Genomic DNA, 17,001 nt, shown 5'->3' on the forward strand with positions numbered 1-17,001 from the left:
AAAAAAAAGAAAAAAACAAGAGAAAAAGAAAATCACCAAAAATAGCAAATGGGCGTTCCCCTCCACCCAGCTGCTCTCTCCGCACTGCCGCCACTGTCACCACAGTTTGGTGGCCGGTCTGGTCAAACCGGTCAAGCCCCCACTGGCGTTGAGACCACCCACTTTCTGCCCGTTTGCCCGAAACATCGCCGTCACAGAAGCGGCCACACCTACATGCTCCTTGGTGTCAAAGCGGGTGTGCTGCACACAACTGACTGGCCAATTGTGGTCGACATCTGGGGAAGAGCTGCAGCTTGCAGCCGCCGGATGTTTAGCGGTTTGGCTAGCTGGCGAGCTAGGAGCTTGGCTTTCAGGCACTCCATCCTGGTGCAATGACATCTTGCTGTTAAGCGCCAAAATTCTGCCTGCCAGCCAGCACGGAGCTGATTGTTCTGCACAGGATGTTCGGACATGGCTCGAGGCCCCGCGCTACCAAGGTGCCTGTTTCAAAAAAGCTTCCCCACGACGACGTACATACATATGCATGGTTACAGAGCATATCACCGGCAAAATGGTTTACCTGCAGATCAAGCAGATAATTTCACCGCATCGTAGGAGATGGGGAAGCATCATGCAGCACCGTCCACCAACCCTTTTTTTTTTTTTTTGGTTTTTTTAATTTGTCATAATTTCCTTTCACAAGGTGGCGAGCGAGGTCCCGCAGTGCTCTTGAGTTATGCATATTCTTGGACAGGGTGAACATTCTGAATAACCTTAAACCCCCAAACTGTGTATTCCGTCGTCAGCTGGTCTTGGTGTCTCCATGCCCTTCTTAACTTTTCTCTCTCTTTTTCTATGGACATCTTGAAGCTACCAGCGACAATTTTTTTAAAATCGCAACGAACAACATAAACACGGAGCACGGAGTACAGGCTGGAGACCTAGCTGAAACACCTCTTCCCTCTCAGGAGGCCAATTTTTGCCTCCGCACGAGAAAGACATACCAGTCCGCTGGTGGGATGGACTGGCGATTTCCTGCTCGCCCAGCAAATCGAGAACCGTCGGATGTGGAATGTAGCATCAGAGATAACTATATCCAGCAGGCCAAGGTAGGCTTGGGTTCCTCTCGGCTCCTCGTTAAGGGGCCGTCAGACCCTCAGCCTCTTCCGAGCATGCGCCCCGTCGTCCATTCAAAAGCAAGTCGGGAAATATACATTATGATGTTGATTGTCAGATATATAGGCTCGCAATCTTATCCCGTACTCCGACATAACATTCTAACTCCCTGCTCCCAGGTTTGGTTCATTAACTTTGAAGTCATCTTTGGAGTCTTAGTCGCATATAAAGAAAAATATTATTCACAGAGCTATTGAGTACATCATATGCATGTGGAAGAAATTCTGGTCCTTCTACCCCGCTTAGAAACAATTTCCCATGGCCACATAAACTCCTTGATGCATACCGCAGAATGATGATTCCCCATTAACACCAGGCCTGACCTCCTAAAAAAAGAAACACATATGCGCATCGCCACGCCTTTGGCTCGGATGTATAAAAACTGTTCATAATCGAGTTACAGTGAAACCATGGAATGCATAGCCTTATCCCCAAGCCCTCTTGCTTGGTAGAGAAAATAGTTTCGCCACAGAAAAAGATCCAGCCGGGATCTGATCTCAAATCTTTTAAGTTCTGTGGATCGTGGATTTCGACTTCTCGAAAGTCGAAATCCCACGGCGCTGACTAAAGTGAGAAGCACTGAACACGGAGCATTCGTTGGGGATTTTAAAACAAAACAGAAAAGTGCGGAAAACGTATAGATCGGAAAGCATTTTCTGAAACATCAACAATCCATGGAACACCAGCTCCGATTTTTGGTCACGGGTCAACTACTGTCAATGGTCAAACTCACTTCCTTTATCGGATGAAACAGCATCGGTGGAAGGCACATGCGCCCCTCGTTAGCGAGCTCAAAGTCTTCACCGCCGTCATTGTTCACTTTATACCCAAGCCATCGGTTCCAGAGGTTTAGGGCATGTCCCGCCGAGTAGAACCACGTCGTACCTTTAAAGTTATGTTCGCGGTCCCCGAAGACTGACATTCGTGAACCACCGCTGGCTCCATTCCTGCCTCCATTGAAAATAGACTCCAGGTACACCGGTGGCCACCGTCGGTCTATGTAGACAGCGTGGGGGGCGTACACGGCTTTGAAACCGTGGTGAAGACATGTTGTGGCGGGCCACATTTCCGAGAACATGGTGTGTCGCTTTATGGTAGTTTCACGATGCATTGTATGTAGTAATTTGCGTGAAAGACGAGATGCTGTTATGATCGACGTTCGTCGCGGTGGATACTCGTGGCTCCTGTTGTACCCGGTGACATCATCTTTCAGAAGCCAGGTTGTTCCTTCGGGATCGTACAGTGGGTTTAAAACAATGAGGTCAGCGTCCTCGCCGACGCCCCATTCGTACTTATCTTTCTCGTATGTCGTTGGCGGTATCCCTTCACCGCCCACCTCGAGGATATCTTGTTCTGCCGGAGGTCTTTCGGGCCCCCAGATCAGCTTATCGGGTTGGAGCTCTGATGGTCGGTAGCCCTTTTTCTGATCTTTCCTTAACGCGCTCCACATATTGTGCGGATTATTCGTTCCAATTTCAGTTTGTACACGGACCATTTGTCGGAAATCTTCCCACGATCCGTGGACATTGGGAACGTAGAATCGTGAATTTCGCTCCCATAACCCTTTGCGTGGCTGCTGTTTTGACCATTCCGAGATTTTATGGAGTAGGTGATACCAATGCCCTGTGTACCGTATATCCATCTCCCAGTTCCAGTAAAAGTCGTAGTCCGGATGCTGATGAGCAAAGTATTGTAGTGGCATGAATGCGCTCCTGTAAACACCATGAACTGGTAGACCTCGGACGAACGCGTCCTCAAGCCCACCATAAATAAGTCCCATCTGTCTTTCCGACCACAGACTCCCCATTCCCCAAAATTCCTTGGGAAGGGCGTTTTCCAAAACGCGATTGTATGTTTCGTCGTCGGCCCAAATTTGAAGATTGTCATCCCGTACATGGATAAGGAAATGTACCATATATTCTCCGCCAGATATCAAAGAAAGTTCGGATATCAACGACCGTAAGTACATGATGGACTCCTTGTTATACTTGAAATCGTGCCACGTGCGAATGATAAATGCAACCCGAGGAAGACGGTCGGTTCCAATCGTGACATTAGCGGGAACCGTCTCAGTTCCCTTTTGATCACCCTCGGGTCGTTTTGCAAGTGGAAGCGTCCGGAAAGAGTCAACTCTCGGTTTGGATGGTTTTGGAAAACGGTGTCGGTTCGCGGAAACACAACGGTCTTGAACCTCTGCCCATTGGATACCCCGAAAATCGACAGGAGGGACGTCTTCCCAAACAGATTCTATCCCAGACCTCTCACCCTCAAGTCCGGCACCACTGCCCCCAGATCTGGAACCGTATCCCAAGCCGTAAGGACCTAACCTCCCGAATCGATCGAAGCAAATGTCGTCTTTGATTCCGAGCAACTCATTCGAACCAATTATGGCGTCTGGAAATCCCTTCGGGACGCCATTGTAATGGCGGACATATGGGACCGAGACCTTTTCAGCTGTGTCGAGAAAACAATCCTTTTTACTGCCGTATTTAGCGATGTATTCTGGGGAGGTATAATTTGGATATGGATCAAAGATGAAACTGGAGAGCTGAGAATCCCGTTTCTTCTTATCTTCTGTGGGCAAGCCTTTACCGCTCTTCACTTTTTCGTCGACTTCCTCGCCAGGGTATTCAGGCACATTATTCTGTCTTGGCACTAACGTCTTTATACCGCCGTAATATCGCTTGAGAAAGGGAAATCTCTCCCACTGTGGTGGTCTCGGCAGCAGCTCACCCTCTGGGAGCTTTATTTCAATGGGCTTGATAAAGGTGTGTATCAGAGTAACCCTAAAGAGGGCAAAGACGAACAAGAGCAATGCACAAAACACTCCCAGGCAGACACATCTCATCACAGTGTGCGGGAAACGATAAGGCCGCAATACGGGTCTTTTGCGCGGTATTGGAGGGCGCAGTATTGGTCTTGCAGAGTCCGACGTTCCATAAGAGGAGTCAGAGAAAGAGTAGTATTCTTCATCGCGTTCGAAGGACGATTCTCGAGAGAGATACGGGTATTTCTCCCGATGTGATGAATCTTTTTTGCCCATTGCGCTGCCCTGGCTTAAAGAAGAGGGGAAAAAAAAAATCGTACCAGAATCACAGGCTAAGTCGCGGGTCGAAGCATTGGCGAGAGTTGTCACTCGAGCATCTCACAGCCGTCAAACGCCCCGCGAACTAGATTCACCCAATGGAAGATGAGCGAAAGTAGTATTTTGGCGACGCAGAGCGATCCGCCAGAGAGGAGGATGAGATTAGAAGCTTGAGCCACCGGAGAGAGGTAGGGAATCTTCTCGAGACAATCGACGTCCGGGGCTGCTCAGTCGTTCCTTTGACGTCAAAGGTGCCTCTGTCGTCCAAGCCTTCCGCTCACGGAACGGACGCGAGTCAACAGTCGCCAAGGCCTCCACCAATCGCAGCGCCAGACTCGAGACCCGCCCGTCCCGTTGGCCGTTTTGATTGGTTGAGGTTATACCTAATTCGGTCTAGTGTGAGAGCGCGTTCACCACGGCAACCACGTCTTGGCGCCATCCTCGGGCATGACTCAGCGAGAAATCTAACTAATCCAAATGTAGAATAGCCTATTTGATGAGGTAAGCGCGGCATCTTCGTTATCCACAAATCCACGATGTCGGCTGGACACCCACACAGGATCGAATCCACGACATTTTGCATGGAGGATGCATTCAATGAGCCTTCTGTCCAGCGACAGCATTTGAGCTGGCATGGAGGGACAAAATGAGTAATGCATCAGATGACTTACAAAAACGTTTCTATCCAATGCCAGCACTGAGCCTCGTATGGCCCTGGATTGAGGATCTGAAATGCCGACAAGACTTGTGGACACAACTTTTCGTGTTTCTCCTGCAGTGACTGAAGAAACAGCCGAGTTGACAGATCGATTCCACCCCACTCCCCCGGAATTAGTTGGTTCGATCTAAAATCTGGGGGTAAACAGCATACAGGGTCCATATGAGTCGCGGCAAGCAACTATTTTTGTTTGCAAAAGTGTCACAGCTGATATATGTATGTACGTACCCCGTACATATATCGAAAAGCAATTCATTGGTGGCCTCTTATCATAGGGAGACGACAGTGATGAGGCAAAAGGACAGCAGCACATGCTACAGGAAGAACCAGGGTAGGTAACAGTGTGATGCAGGACTCAGGAGAAACTATGCGGATGCCGGGTGTCTGGCGAAAACATACGAGAATATGTTAGCTAGCGGCTATTGAGGCCCAACTGTCACTGGATGGATATGTAGGTATCTTCGATTTTCGAATTCCTTACTTGTAATCCTTCTCATGTCTCCTTCGTAGAAGTGGGGATTTTGAGACTTCCAAAATTTTTGGACATATAAGTTTCTTCCTCTACACCCCGGAGTAAAGAGATTAACCGCTCTATGTTGAGTCAGACTAGGGTGAGATGAAGGTCAATTTTGATCCCTAGCCACGGTCCTGGCCTGACAGGTGGGATGGGTACCATTCAGCGTCGAGGAATCCAGAGCTATCGATGACAAAATACACCGCACAAATTGGGCTGAGTATGCGAGCTAATCGTCCATAGTGTTGGAGATTTTGGCAACTGTTCCGTCCCTAATGAACGTGGATCGATGAGATGGCTCTGCGTGGGGCCCTGACGCTGGCTGTTGCGTAACGTCTCCGTGCTCCATGGTGGTATCGAATCCAAGAAACACACCAACTGGTCCCAGCGGATGGCTGAAAGCTACATCCAAAGTGACTTTCCCTTCAAGCTGACATAAAGCTGAAAGGACAAATCTATGCATCTACAGCTTCTGCACCAGCTGTGTGGGGAACAGCTTTTGGACTTTTCAGTTTTCTTTTTCTTTTCTTAATCGCATTTGGAGACACTGCCATCAAGAACCCGACATTCAATAAAGAAACAAGGCGCGTCATCTTGGATCTATGGTGGGAAATCTGAAAAAGAGTGGCAATTTGTGACAAACTCACTCCACCTTCACCCAAATTTAACTAGGCTGGGCGGCCTGGATGTCATCTGAACAAGGCATATGTGTCATGCAGACACAACATTGTTTAGCAATGGCCTAGGCCAATTCCGAAGCTGCAAGAAACAATCATGCTAATAGCTTTGAACACAGTTTTCATGCAATTAAACGTTAATAATCGATCAATCCTTGGGCATGACCAGTCAGGCATTGGAATTCACCTGCCGTGTTGGTTCACTGTTAGAGCCGATTCTGCATCAATCACACAATGAGCCCTGTGATAAAGACGAGGAACCATCCTTCTTGATATTGCGTTTATATTCTCATGATTTTTTCTATTTGGTTCATATATTCTGTCCCCCTGCTTTCAAGTCCGAATGCAAGAGGAGTTTTTGTTTTCTACTTCAAATCACGAAGTTCTATGATTACCTTTCCAGCCTACTCAAGCACAAATGGTATGCAGTTGGATGTCCGGAGAATTTTAGTCGGTCTTGTGCCTTGGGTTTTCGGCAAATCACGCTCACCACCTCGACATCAACAGGCAGCTTCTTCGTCCACGCAGCAATTTGGCGCCGGATACATGGTCCTTATTGATGTGGATTCATACACCTCTTCACCGCTCATGCTTACGCTTCTCTCTACAATATCAATACTGGTTCTGACGCTGTTCATTCGGAGGGTACGCAGCGGATATCATGCCTTCTTGGCCCTAGGCCCAGGAGGTACGCCCTCGACCTTTAGGGGGTACCTTCGAATCTGTGTACTACAGATCTTCGTGCTTAGAGATCCTCTAGATCCGCCCTATCTACCTCCCGACCTTCACCCTCATGCCGGCATTCTACAGAATTTGCCCAAAAGGAGTTTATCCCGACCTAAAGTCGCGGGAATCGCTCCCCAGCGTCAAATAACCCAGCGAGGCACTTCGGCCATGTACTCAGCGCTTGCAGCCGCAATCAAAGATATATCCGTCCATAATTCCGACCGCTTTTACACTGATACTTCATGCTTCGAAAAACACAGTACTGGTCTGTTTTCGGTTCCGACTCTGAGGAACCAGCCGACCTGCAACGGCGAAGTATGTCATTCTCACCCAAGCGACGGCAGTCTCCACCTAACACTTCACCCCCTGGACGTGAAACACATCATCGATAAGGGATGGGGAGAACGCCATCCCCTAGCGAGAGAGAGCTGGTGGTGGAAGCTGAGATTTGTGCCTACGGGATTCGTAATGATCTACGCGCCCCAGACGATAGAGGACTTGCAGTGTGTGATACAGATCGTCCATGCCGCTGCGTGGTGGGTAACGGGTATCGAACCGCGCTCTCAAAGCTGTACCCACAAGGTTGCCACTCTACAAGTTCAGCGAGCGACACACGGTGATTCTCAGGCAGAAACGAATCCGGCTATGAATTGACCAAAATGTCCACACGACCTGATACGGCCGCATACGCCATGGAATCGATGTGAACAAGGAACACGGCTTGGTAACGATTTCATGACCTCACGATGATGACCAACGAGCAATGGCAAGCGCATATGCCCGGGTTCTTGAATGATTTTGACATGATTTCTTTTCTTTGATACCAGACTCCTACAAACACACAGCACTCTACTACGTACATAAGCAAATATGTCGCCCGCAATCCCTCAAATACCTTACCAATTTACCAATTAATACAAACCTTTTAAACGAAGTTGGCGGGTTGCTATTTCCTAGATTAAGGTCCCTTTTTTTTTTTTTTTTAAATTCTTTATAACTCTTGTTGCTTTAAATGTCCTCGGTCTTCACACCCCGTTGTGCCTCGTTGCTCGGTTTCTATAGAGATAAATCCATATCTAGTATTGGATTAGATTCCTTACTTCAGATATGCAGCGAATTTACCAACCGATGAATGTATTGAAACTTATAGCTGATGCAATTAAGTGCCTTATCGAAGCCTATATAGCTTTTGTTTGCCACCTCGGCGTACGTTCCACCCAAAACACTAACCCCGCCAAAACATTTCAAAAGAATGGACATGCCACTGAAACCAAGTTGCAAGAGACGAGATGATTCGATGTATTAATTCCTGTTCCGACCGGTCCAAAAATGATTCGGAATAAAGCAAACCCCCGCGGGACGGAAAGTAACGCCGGCAAGTGCTTTGTACAATTATTTTGCGACTTCTTCCCCGTAATTATGACACTTCTAAAAAGAGTATAAGGTGTGGAGAGGAATACTAGACAGCCAAAGCTCTGGTAGGGTTGTAGTGAGTTTGACGGGGCAGCTTTGTACGAGGCTTGAGCACACATATGACAGGCCAAAGACGACGCACCCTTCGTTGACACAAAGACACCCCGATGTGTATATAAATAAAGCAGGGCTTCAATTGACAACGAGTAAGGTTATAAAAAGGAGACAAAATATAAAGAGGTAAAAGCACGACAATCATACTAGGCGGAAAGTAAGAGAGATGACGCCAGGTTTGAGAAACAAAGGACCCTATCAAAACGTGTACCGCCAAGCCCACATTTCCGCACCGACGCAACACGTAATCCCAATTGTTGGCATTACACATCAATCATTGGAGAGCATTTAGTCATGTCCGGACTTCTTCAAGGCGTTGGCCAACCATTCGAGACCCTCATAAAGACCATCACCGGTTGTAGCGCAGGTGGATTGGATGTACTGTGGGACGGATTAGCTATGCTTGACGCTGCATGACGGGAGAGATACGACTTACCCAGGCACGTCGTGTCAAGCTTTGGAGGCCGAGCTGCTGGGTGATCTCAGCGGGGCTCATCGCATTCTGTAAGGCAATCACGTTAGTAGCGCCCAGTACATCGGAGGGATTGTTCAAAGACGTACGGGAAGATCTTGCTTGTTGGCAAAGACAAGGAGGAGGGCATCGCGGAGTTCATCTTCATTAAGCATGCGCTGGAGTTCTTCTCTAGCCTCGACAACACGGTCACGATCGTTGCTGTCAACGACGAAAATGATGCCCTGTGTGTTCTGGAAATAGTGTCTCCAAAGGGGTCTGATCTTGTCTTGACCACCAACGTCCCACACGGTGAATTGAATGTTCTTATATTCGACGGTTTCGACGTTGAATCCTGTCGGGTACCAGCATGTGTTAGCGTCTACCCCCGGATTCTCCCAACGTCTTTTTTTTTGGATGCAAACGCGGCCACGCCAACACTTACCAATTGTGGGAATAGTCGTGACGATTTCACCGAGTTTCAGTTTATACAAGATGGTGGTTTTTCCGGCGGCATCAAGACCGACCATCAAAATTCTCATCTCCTTCTTCCGCCATATGCTGTCAAACAGCTTTGAGAATGTCATACCCATCTTGGTGGTGTCGTCGTAGAAAGAGGTAGGAAAAGAGATCTAAACGTAGATGGAAAACAGGGCAACAGATTAGCATATGCACCAATAATATTGACGTGCCTGGTAAAAGTTTTGCAAAGAGGGTTCTAAAGGGGAGCGGACAGGTGGCTGATGTGGGAGGTGGAGGGACGTGAAATGAGGAGGGCAGGCATCCAGGGGACAGAACAGGTTGGGTCCATTTGTAACTTTGACAGAGGGCTGAAAACAAGAAACAGCATCAACTCACAAGGAAAAGAGTGCCGGATGGGGCGAATGTCAGAAAAAGTTCAATGTAGTGGTTGAGTGGAAGGATAAGAGGTCTCCTATCTTCCGGTGATTGACAGTTGTTCTGATGGAGATGGAAATTTTGGGGAGAATGTCAGGTCGAGGAATTCAGCGTAGCCTTTGTCACTCTCCCACACTTGCCCAGCCAAGGCCCTTCTGCCACCCAAACTAGCCCACCACACCAAAAAAAAGGCGTGATTCCACGATAAAGCAACAGAAAAACAAGAGGAGGCAATCTGAATGACACTGCTTTCGCTCGGGAGAAAATATGAGAATAGCATTCGTCTCATCATCCTTCTTCAGCCATCGTTTTTATTTCTGTTTGGAATTGGTGCAGCCTGCGATCAGCAATGGTTCCTTGACAAGAGGCCACTTTCTCAATTCTAAGTGGCACATGTGAATATTCGAAAGGGTTTTTAGCTCTCAGGCTCCAAAATTAATCAGGTTCTGGAGCTGCAGGACTGAACGGAATGCTCTGCATGAACACTTGTTAGAGAAGCTAGGTGTTATTCTTCCTCATCATTTTCAGAATGCAGGAGACTGCGCTTCATCATGGCCTATTGGATTAGAGATTTTACTGACTTGCATGGCGTACAGTGATTTCAAGCTGAACTGCATGAGATTCCTCCCTCTATGTCCACAAATAATAAGACTCCATTCGTCATACTCCATATCACTGCATCATAAATATTCCAAAATGTCTTTCACCAAGACTGGAAAGATAGACCAAAGTTGCTTGAAAAAGACCGACGTCACCAAAGTCGGACCCTCTAAATCACGAGTAATTCTTCGCCCTCCTTTGCTGCAGAGCTTTCCGCGCCTGCATGAAGTGCCTTTTTATAGACCGATGTGTTGACTTGCCACCAATAACATTGTGGATCCATCCGAACAAAGAGAGTCCTGCAGCGGACAAGAACATGATCACTGCGAAGGAGACCCAATAATTTTTGGCGGTATAAGAGGCCTTGAGATCGTCGATCTCCGTGGAAAAATAACTAGTCATCAGGCTCACTGGTAGAAAAAGAATTGTTACCTTGGAAAGTAGAACAGTGCTTCGGGTTAGCTTTCCGACAGCGTGCGAATCTTTGATTGCGATCAAGTTGAAAACCTAACACGAGTTAGATTTCGAAAATTACTTGGACACTGGGAGGTAATGACTGTTTACCAAAAATGTAAGGGTCTCCTTTTCATTCAGACACTCCTCGATTTCACTCAAAGCATAGAGTCTTATTCGGTCGGCAAGCCGCTCGATACGGTTGAGTGCCGCTTCCTTCAACGGCGCTCCTCCGATCTGTTGTAACCCGAAATCTTCTATACTCTCGTCACAGTCTCTTTCAGTGGGAAACGATCTCCAACTCTCGTTTCGCATGGGCTCGGAAGTATATTTGTGCAGGCCTCGGACTTGACTGGCCGTTCGTGTATTAACTCTGCGCGTTTGCTCCATCATCTGCCCCTGTCGATTAAGGATTCTGGTGGCAATGAGCTCGTAACTCTGATATAGTCTTTTTAAAATCGCGAGCTCTCTTCCCATCCCGTGGAGGTCCGTTATCAGGTCTACTTGGGGCTTTTCCAGCATATCGGTTCTCTTGGTTGGTGTCAGCCTACTTCAATCACGGTTTCTTGGAACCGGCAAAAACTACTCACCAACTTTTCAAGGGCGGAGCTGTACGAATGCTCTCTTCCTATGACCAAGCCATAATTGGTTACCCAATCATCGAAGATATAGTAGAAGAGCAAGCTGGGCCCTTCACCCTCTTTGATCCTCATATCTGAGGAAGCATTAGAAAAATTCCTAATGTGCGTGTTCATGAGCGGATTTTGCTTCTTTTTCTCTTTGTGCTGTTTTGATATCCCAGAAAGAATCAGACCAGTATTACGTCGGATTACTTTCAAGGCGGCTTGTCTCTGGTCGGGGCTCAACGTTTCCTGGGCAAAAGGGTTTTCCTGGATGGAGATAACAGTCCCTTTGCACTGTCAGCTGTGTTATTGAAGCAACTTTGGTTACTCGAATAACCCTACCGTCGGTGCACACTATAAGCCAAGACCAAACTCTCTTCCCATCAGGTCTACCTGGGGGCTGCTTGAATGCAACACTGGGAACAACATAAAGAGAATTGTATCCTATACAGGTGTCTGCTATAATTAGCAAAATGGCCCGAATAGGAATATTCTTTGTGAAGCCATACACTCATTTCCATAGTCCACTGACGAAAAGTGCCAAATCTTGTCTACCAGTTGTGAGAATGAGAAGCCACTCATGTCGAACTCTTTTGATTTCTCAAGGGATGTGGGGCCTTCCACTGAGGCAAGCTTTTCAAAACGAGATCCTGATTCAATATCCCCCGATCTGGTGGTTTCGGAAAGGTCGTCTCCCTCGTTATGCTCTGCGTGTGGCTTGTCACACGCAAGCTTTGGTGATACGGGAGTGATCTTTTTTGATCGCGAAGGATCCGAGCACATTAACCCTCCGAGGCGATGGGACATTTCGTAACGGGTGGTAAGGGCCTGCATACATCAGTTTATCCGTCCGACAAGTAGAAGATGCGCTGCAACTGCAAACACTACCTGTATCAATTCTACCTGTCGTTCAGGGGCCCATATATTACTATAGATCCAAACCGGTCAATGATCAAAGATATCTCGCTTGGCTAGACGATTCCATATCTTACATCCATCTGGTCTCAAAAGGTTTCGATGTCTATTTAGTATGTACGTGCTTTTTAGCACATCCGTCTTGTGATTTTGTACAGTTAGGTTATGGGAAAAACAATAAAATAACATACATTCCTATCTAGTAATGCAGATAGCTCATCTTTCTCGATGTTAAAAGCACACCAGGCGCCATTGTCATCGAAATCGACGACAAAGTTACGCGTCTCATCACTTCCGAGATAGTACTGGCAACGCCTGAAATCAGAACTGTCATCGAGATTGCAAAGCTTCGCTCGTAACGATTCGCAGTTTGGGAGCTTGTTGTAGTAATCTGGCATCGATGGTGTCTCCTCAGAGGCGGGGTGTGGATTCGCCATTGCGGGAACGATTCGGTAGTTAAACTCAATTCTAAACTCAAATGATCACGGACTCTCCAGATTGTTATCAGAAAAAGTTTCACAACCGGGAAACTAAAAATTCGTGACACCCTGAAAAATGACGGACTTCACTCCCTTTTGAAGGCAATCTATGGAGTACAAGGTGGCGGACGTTTCAGGCCTGCGCTGCATGGAAGCAAGCCTTACTGTTGCCCGGCGCTTAGCCCATACCAACCAGACCCTGCCGCCGAGGCAGTGCGGGCTGCGTTCCATTAACTAGTGGACAGGGAGCGTTCTTCTCCGTTCATGTGCTCTCCGGATTGCGCTAAGGCACTGCCCTGGACAGGGGGTCTCAGAAAAGGTCCATACGATGCGATGGAACGCTCGATGGCAAAAGATTGACTCAGAGCCATGCCTGGGATTTCGCCTTGAGTCACCAGGCTTAACTACAGTTAGCCTGTCAGCAGTAACATAAATATCGTGAGATCTGTGGGAAGACGGTCCTGAGTCGCTTCCTCCCCTCACTCAAAACATTGCTGTGCTTCATTGACGTATACATTTATTGGGTGAAACCAATATCGTCCCCTCATTTCAAACGAAACAACAGCCCACTGAACAGTCCCCTGCATGAACATGAATCCCAAAACAGCTACCGTGGTCCGAGTTCCGCCGGGGACTAACATTTCCCCCCCGACCCTCGCAGTGCTAAGCCAAAACTTCCGAAAAGCTCGTCTGGCCGCTCTCCAGGCTGATCCATCAGCATTTTCCTCGAGTTATGAACGAGAAAGCCAATTTGACGATGCGGCGTGGGCTCGGCGGCTGCAAAACCCATTGGCCCAGACTTTCGTGGCGCTTGCTAAAAATAGGACGTCGCCGGCAGAGGGTTGTGAGGATGATCACATTGACGATGATCTAAAGCTCCTCTCAGATCATCCATGGGTGGGAATGGTTGTTCTTCTGGGCCCTCGGGCGCTTGCAGCGGATGGATCTGAATCAGCTTCCCCATGGAAAGTATTTTCTTCGATGGGGCCATCTTCGACTTTGGACATGTCTTCGCTCGTTAGTGGGGAGGCGGCGTACTTTGCCGCATCGATGTTTGTTTTGCCAGAAGCACGGAAACAAGGGATTGGCCGCAGGCTCGTGGTCAAAAGTGTGGAGACAGTTGGAAAGGATGCTATGAATTTTGGGGCCCGGAAGGTCAATATCAGTCTTTTAGTGTCTGCAAATAATGCACCTGCGATCAGTTTGTATCAGAGTTGTGGGTTTGAAGCCTTGGAGGGAGCGCCACAAATAGAGGAGCTGCAGGAAAAGGACCTTGTGACTGTCGCAATGGCAAAGACCACTGAACTTGTGACTATCTAAGAACAAATATCAAAGACGTTGTATACGGAGTATAGAATGCGAAAAAATAGCTGCTGCAATCTATACCGGTTTTTAATTGATTTTTGAAGAGCCATCCTTTGAATGTGTTGATTGGGTCAACTATGCGCTGAGCCCAGAAATTGCAGGGAAATGTTAACTGGATGAGTCAGCACAACTATCTAGGGCTGCACTAACCCTTATTAGGCTAGAACTGGCCCAGCTCCACAAATCCGCTGGAAAGCGAAACTCGTGAAGTTTTCGTTCTTCAAGTCAGCACTATATCGAGCGCAAAGTCCTCACCATAAGAATTACTCCCAAGGTTATTCTTCTGGAAGACTGTATTCATCATGTCCAAGGTCACAGTCGGTAAGTGGGCTTACATAGACAAATTGGCCTAGGCCCGTTACTGACGGAACTCGAACAGCTGGCGTGCGCCAAAACGTGCAACAACTTCTGGATTACTCCAACAACCAGAAGAAGAGAAACTTCCTCGAAACCGTCGAGCTCCAGATCGGCTTGAAGAACTATGATCCTCAGCGTGACAAGCGTTTCTCCGGCACCATCAAGTTGCCCTCCGTTCCTCGCCCTGGAATGAGCGTCTGGTATGTCGTGAACAACTATATGTGGGATGTAGTCTGGTTAGATTTTGGCTGATGGCATGACTGTGACGGATAGCGTTCTTGGTGACCAGCATGACATTGACCGTGCCAAGCACCACGGCATTGACGCCATGTCCGCCGATGATTTGAAGAAGCTTAACAAGAACAAGAAGCTCATCAAGAAGTTGGCTCGCAAATACGATGCCTTTGTTGCTTCCGACTCTTTGATTAAGCAGATCCCCCGTCTTTTGGGTCCAGGTCTCTCCAAAGGTTGGTAGAACGCGATTTGCAATATTCCATGACGGTTCATCGTTGACAATGTGTCTAGCCGGTAAATTCCCTACCCCTATCTCCCACAACGAAGATCTCGCGGGCAAGATCAACGATGTCAAGTCCACCATCAAGTTCCAGCTCAAGAAGGTGCTCTGCATGGGTGTCGCTGTTGGAAACGTTGGCATGACCGAGGATGAGTTGATCTCTAACATTATGTTGGCCATCAACTACTTGGTCTCCTTGTTGAAGAAGGGTTGGCAAAACGTTGGCAGCTTGACAATTAAGGCCACCATGTCTCCTCCTAAGAGACTCTATTAAGCCTGTCATGGATTGTATGACCGCATTATCATGTCGATAGATGTGTATTTACGATCTACTGCAAATAACGAATGAAAAGCAATATCCCGACTATTTCTATTCATTGTCGTAGTTCTCTTCTCATTCGGACACCCAGTAATTGGTTAAGAAATGGCACTGAGATCGCCCTAGTATTGTACACTCTATCAAGATTTCGTCATAATGGGGCCATATGTAAGCCAGATTTATTCCATGCCTTCCATTAAGTCTGTTTTATCCAAAACCATGCCTCTCATACCCAAAAACTCCCTTAGGTTATCCCACTCTTCTCCCTCCTCTTCACCATGCATCCATGGATCTTTGAAACCCCAAGCCACGGCTATCCTATCCATTGCTGCACGTTCCTCCTCTCTCAACCAGCGTTGTCGAAGTGGCATGCCGGGAATCCATACAACACGTTGCATTTGATCGTTTGCGGTGGCAATAGCAACCAATCCCACTGAGGATGTAAATGTAATGTAGGCTAGGATGGCAGAGAAGGCAATCCACGTTGAAGTTGTGGGATTCATGGTGTTTTGGAAAGTGGAGGCATAGCTGGCGGCCATATACGCTGCCGGGGGAGTACCGATTAATCCCGCTATAGGCAGGGAGGCCCGCTGTAGAACTTTAGCGCGGCGGAAAGCCGGCGTGCAAAAAGTTGTGTCAACGATAGCGAGAGCAAGGGATAGATTCTTTTGCTCAATGGCAACCTCGAGGGCCATATCGGCAAGTTTCTGTGGTATTGCGTTCTTCGGTGTTTTAGCATTGACAGCACGGTACGTGATTGTTGATCCGCTGACTTGCGGTGCGGGTTTGTTTGCGTAGAGGGAAAAGATCTCGGGAAAGTGGTCTCCTTTTTTGAGCTGGGATTGGATCACAGTGTATTCATGGAGGATTTTGGGTGTTATGAAAACTTTCGGGTCTCGCAGTAATTCATTAAGCATAGAGGAGATCCCAATTGTTGCTCTCTGCCGGAAATTTTTCTGTACAGTCCTCTTTGGGGCTGGCTTGTTACTGCTCCCGTTTTCGTTCTCAAGGTCAAGAAGCGACGATGTCGCATTATCCTGAGCTGTCTGCGCAGCAGCATTGTTATCCGAAAGAGCAATATTCGTAATACTTTTGCAACGTTCGAGTAAGCGTACAATCGTCTCTTCGTCTGGTAATGTCGTCCCAGTTATCATAACATGTGAATCTTTCAGCACTTCACGAAGCATGAGGTCTGGGTCATCTTGTGATTTCAAAACCGCAGAGCTCGAAGCAAACCGGTGTAGAGACGCTCTAGGAAGGGTGAGATTGCTCGAATGGCCCGTAATTGTGTCGGCATTTCTGGAAGCTCGTGGGGCGTGCGGTGCGACGAGTGCTGGCTGGGAGCGCATCGCCAATCGTCGGGACGACGTGGAAAACTCGCAGAATTGACATATCAGATCTCGAGCTCCTCTTGGAGCCCGAAGCGCAATGCGCTTCATATTTCTCTGCTGCAGCACGGAGACTCGACGCTCTCTGTGCTCCAATGATGCAGTGAAATCCCGACGCAGCAGCTAAGTGCAGGTGTGGCTTATCTAATCGCCTTGACCCGCACCGCCACACGCTGACGATATTGAGCAGCGAGCAATCCCAACATCTCGTCACATCGACATCGTGAGCTGACTGCCT

General features: G+C 47.9%; 9 protein-coding genes across 9 annotated transcripts; 3 read left to right on the forward strand and 6 right to left on the reverse strand.

The window, feature by feature from the left end:
* Positions 1 to 32: 32 nt before the first annotated feature.
* Positions 33 to 452, reverse strand: CIMG_13096 (uncharacterized protein; the record flags this gene model as incomplete). The annotated part of the gene is made up of 2 exons (XM_004445375.1): positions 33 to 93; positions 214 to 452. 2 exons carry the CDS (start codon positions 450 to 452, stop codon positions 33 to 35), a joined length of 300 nt encoding a protein of 99 aa, XP_004445432.1.
* Positions 453 to 1,399: 947 nt separating this feature from the next.
* CIMG_06995 (uncharacterized protein) lies at positions 1,400 to 4,198 on the reverse strand (the record flags this gene model as incomplete). The annotated part of the gene is made up of 1 exon (XM_001243098.2): positions 1,400 to 4,198. One exon carries the CDS (start codon positions 4,196 to 4,198, stop codon positions 1,862 to 1,864), a length of 2,337 nt encoding a protein of 778 aa, XP_001243099.2. The 3' UTR covers positions 1,400 to 1,861.
* A 204-nt stretch (positions 4,199 to 4,402) lies between these two features.
* CIMG_06996 (uncharacterized protein) lies at positions 4,403 to 4,875 on the reverse strand (the record flags this gene model as incomplete). Its single annotated transcript, XM_001243099.2, has 2 exons — positions 4,403 to 4,623; positions 4,710 to 4,875. The coding sequence occupies 2 exons, from the start codon at positions 4,873 to 4,875 to the stop codon at positions 4,403 to 4,405; spliced, it is 387 nt and encodes a 128-aa protein (XP_001243100.2).
* Positions 4,876 to 6,218: 1,343 nt separating this feature from the next.
* Positions 6,219 to 7,809, forward strand: CIMG_06997 (uncharacterized protein). The gene has a single exon (XM_001243100.2). It carries the CDS (start codon positions 6,441 to 6,443, stop codon positions 7,527 to 7,529), a length of 1,089 nt encoding a protein of 362 aa, XP_001243101.2. The 5' UTR covers positions 6,219 to 6,440; the 3' UTR covers positions 7,530 to 7,809.
* Positions 7,810 to 8,242: 433 nt separating this feature from the next.
* Positions 8,243 to 9,815, reverse strand: CIMG_06998 (ADP-ribosylation factor). The gene is made up of 5 exons (XM_001243101.2): positions 9,712 to 9,815; positions 9,299 to 9,485; positions 8,964 to 9,208; positions 8,839 to 8,904; positions 8,243 to 8,783 (listed from the first exon to the last, which is right to left on the reverse strand). Exons 2-5 carry the CDS (start codon positions 9,444 to 9,446, stop codon positions 8,691 to 8,693), a joined length of 552 nt encoding a protein of 183 aa, XP_001243102.2. The 5' UTR covers positions 9,447 to 9,485; positions 9,712 to 9,815; the 3' UTR covers positions 8,243 to 8,690.
* A 709-nt stretch (positions 9,816 to 10,524) lies between these two features.
* On the reverse strand, positions 10,525 to 12,873 carry CIMG_06999 (uncharacterized protein; the record flags this gene model as incomplete). Its single annotated transcript, XM_001243102.2, has 8 exons — positions 12,533 to 12,873; positions 12,419 to 12,447; positions 12,315 to 12,354; positions 11,936 to 12,254; positions 11,769 to 11,882; positions 11,394 to 11,713; positions 10,915 to 11,334; positions 10,525 to 10,857 (listed from the first exon to the last, which is right to left on the reverse strand). Exons 1-8 carry the CDS (start codon positions 12,776 to 12,778, stop codon positions 10,525 to 10,527), a joined length of 1,821 nt encoding a protein of 606 aa, XP_001243103.1. The 5' UTR covers positions 12,779 to 12,873.
* Positions 12,874 to 13,411: 538 nt separating this feature from the next.
* On the forward strand, positions 13,412 to 14,140 carry CIMG_07000 (uncharacterized protein; the record flags this gene model as incomplete). Its single annotated transcript, XM_001243103.1, has 1 exon — positions 13,412 to 14,140. One exon carries the CDS (start codon positions 13,412 to 13,414, stop codon positions 14,138 to 14,140), a length of 729 nt encoding a protein of 242 aa, XP_001243104.1.
* A 279-nt stretch (positions 14,141 to 14,419) lies between these two features.
* CIMG_07001 (60S ribosomal protein L1) lies at positions 14,420 to 15,440 on the forward strand. The gene is made up of 4 exons (XM_001243104.2): positions 14,420 to 14,506; positions 14,565 to 14,742; positions 14,816 to 15,009; positions 15,068 to 15,440. The coding sequence occupies exons 1-4, from the start codon at positions 14,488 to 14,490 to the stop codon at positions 15,328 to 15,330; spliced, it is 654 nt and encodes a 217-aa protein (XP_001243105.1). The 5' UTR covers positions 14,420 to 14,487; the 3' UTR covers positions 15,331 to 15,440.
* CIMG_07002 (uncharacterized protein) lies at positions 15,409 to 16,841 on the reverse strand. Its single transcript, XM_001243105.2, has one exon. The coding sequence runs from the start codon at positions 16,812 to 16,814 to the stop codon at positions 15,555 to 15,557; it is 1,260 nt and encodes a 419-aa protein (XP_001243106.1). The 5' UTR covers positions 16,815 to 16,841; the 3' UTR covers positions 15,409 to 15,554.
* Positions 16,842 to 17,001: the final 160 nt, after the last annotated feature.

The sequence above is a fragment of the Coccidioides immitis genome (assembly GCF_000149335.2).
Source record: "Coccidioides immitis RS genomic scaffold supercont3.2, whole genome shotgun sequence".
NCBI lineage: Eukaryota > Fungi > Ascomycota > Eurotiomycetes > Onygenales > Onygenaceae > Coccidioides > Coccidioides immitis.

What these genes read in the sequence shown, in the direction of transcription:
- CIMG_06997 (XM_001243100.2), top strand. Translation starts at nt 6,441, where the DNA reads ATGATTTTTTCTATTTGGTTCATATATTCTGTCCCCCTGCTTTCAAGT.
- CIMG_06998 (XM_001243101.2), bottom strand. Translation starts at nt 9,446, where the DNA reads ATGGGTATGACATTCTCAAAGCTGTTTGACAGCATATGGCGGAAGAAG. An exon ending in CCAACAAGCAAGATCTTCCC is followed by an intron (nt 8,905 to 8,963) that starts GTACGTCTTTGA and finishes ATTGCCTTACAG; the next exon opens with AATGCGATGAGCCCCGCTGA. An exon ending in GCTTGACACGACGTGCCTGG is followed by an intron (nt 8,784 to 8,838) that starts GTAAGTCGTATC and finishes TCCGTCCCACAG; the next exon opens with TACATCCAATCCACCTGCGC.
- CIMG_07001 (XM_001243104.2), top strand. An exon ending in CGCCCTGGAATGAGCGTCTG is followed by an intron (nt 14,743 to 14,815) that starts GTATGTCGTGAA and finishes TGTGACGGATAG; the next exon opens with CGTTCTTGGTGACCAGCATG. An exon ending in GGGTCCAGGTCTCTCCAAAG is followed by an intron (nt 15,010 to 15,067) that starts GTTGGTAGAACG and finishes CAATGTGTCTAG; the next exon opens with CCGGTAAATTCCCTACCCCT.
- CIMG_07002 (XM_001243105.2), bottom strand. Translation starts at nt 16,814, where the DNA reads ATGAAGCGCATTGCGCTTCGGGCTCCAAGAGGAGCTCGAGATCTGATA.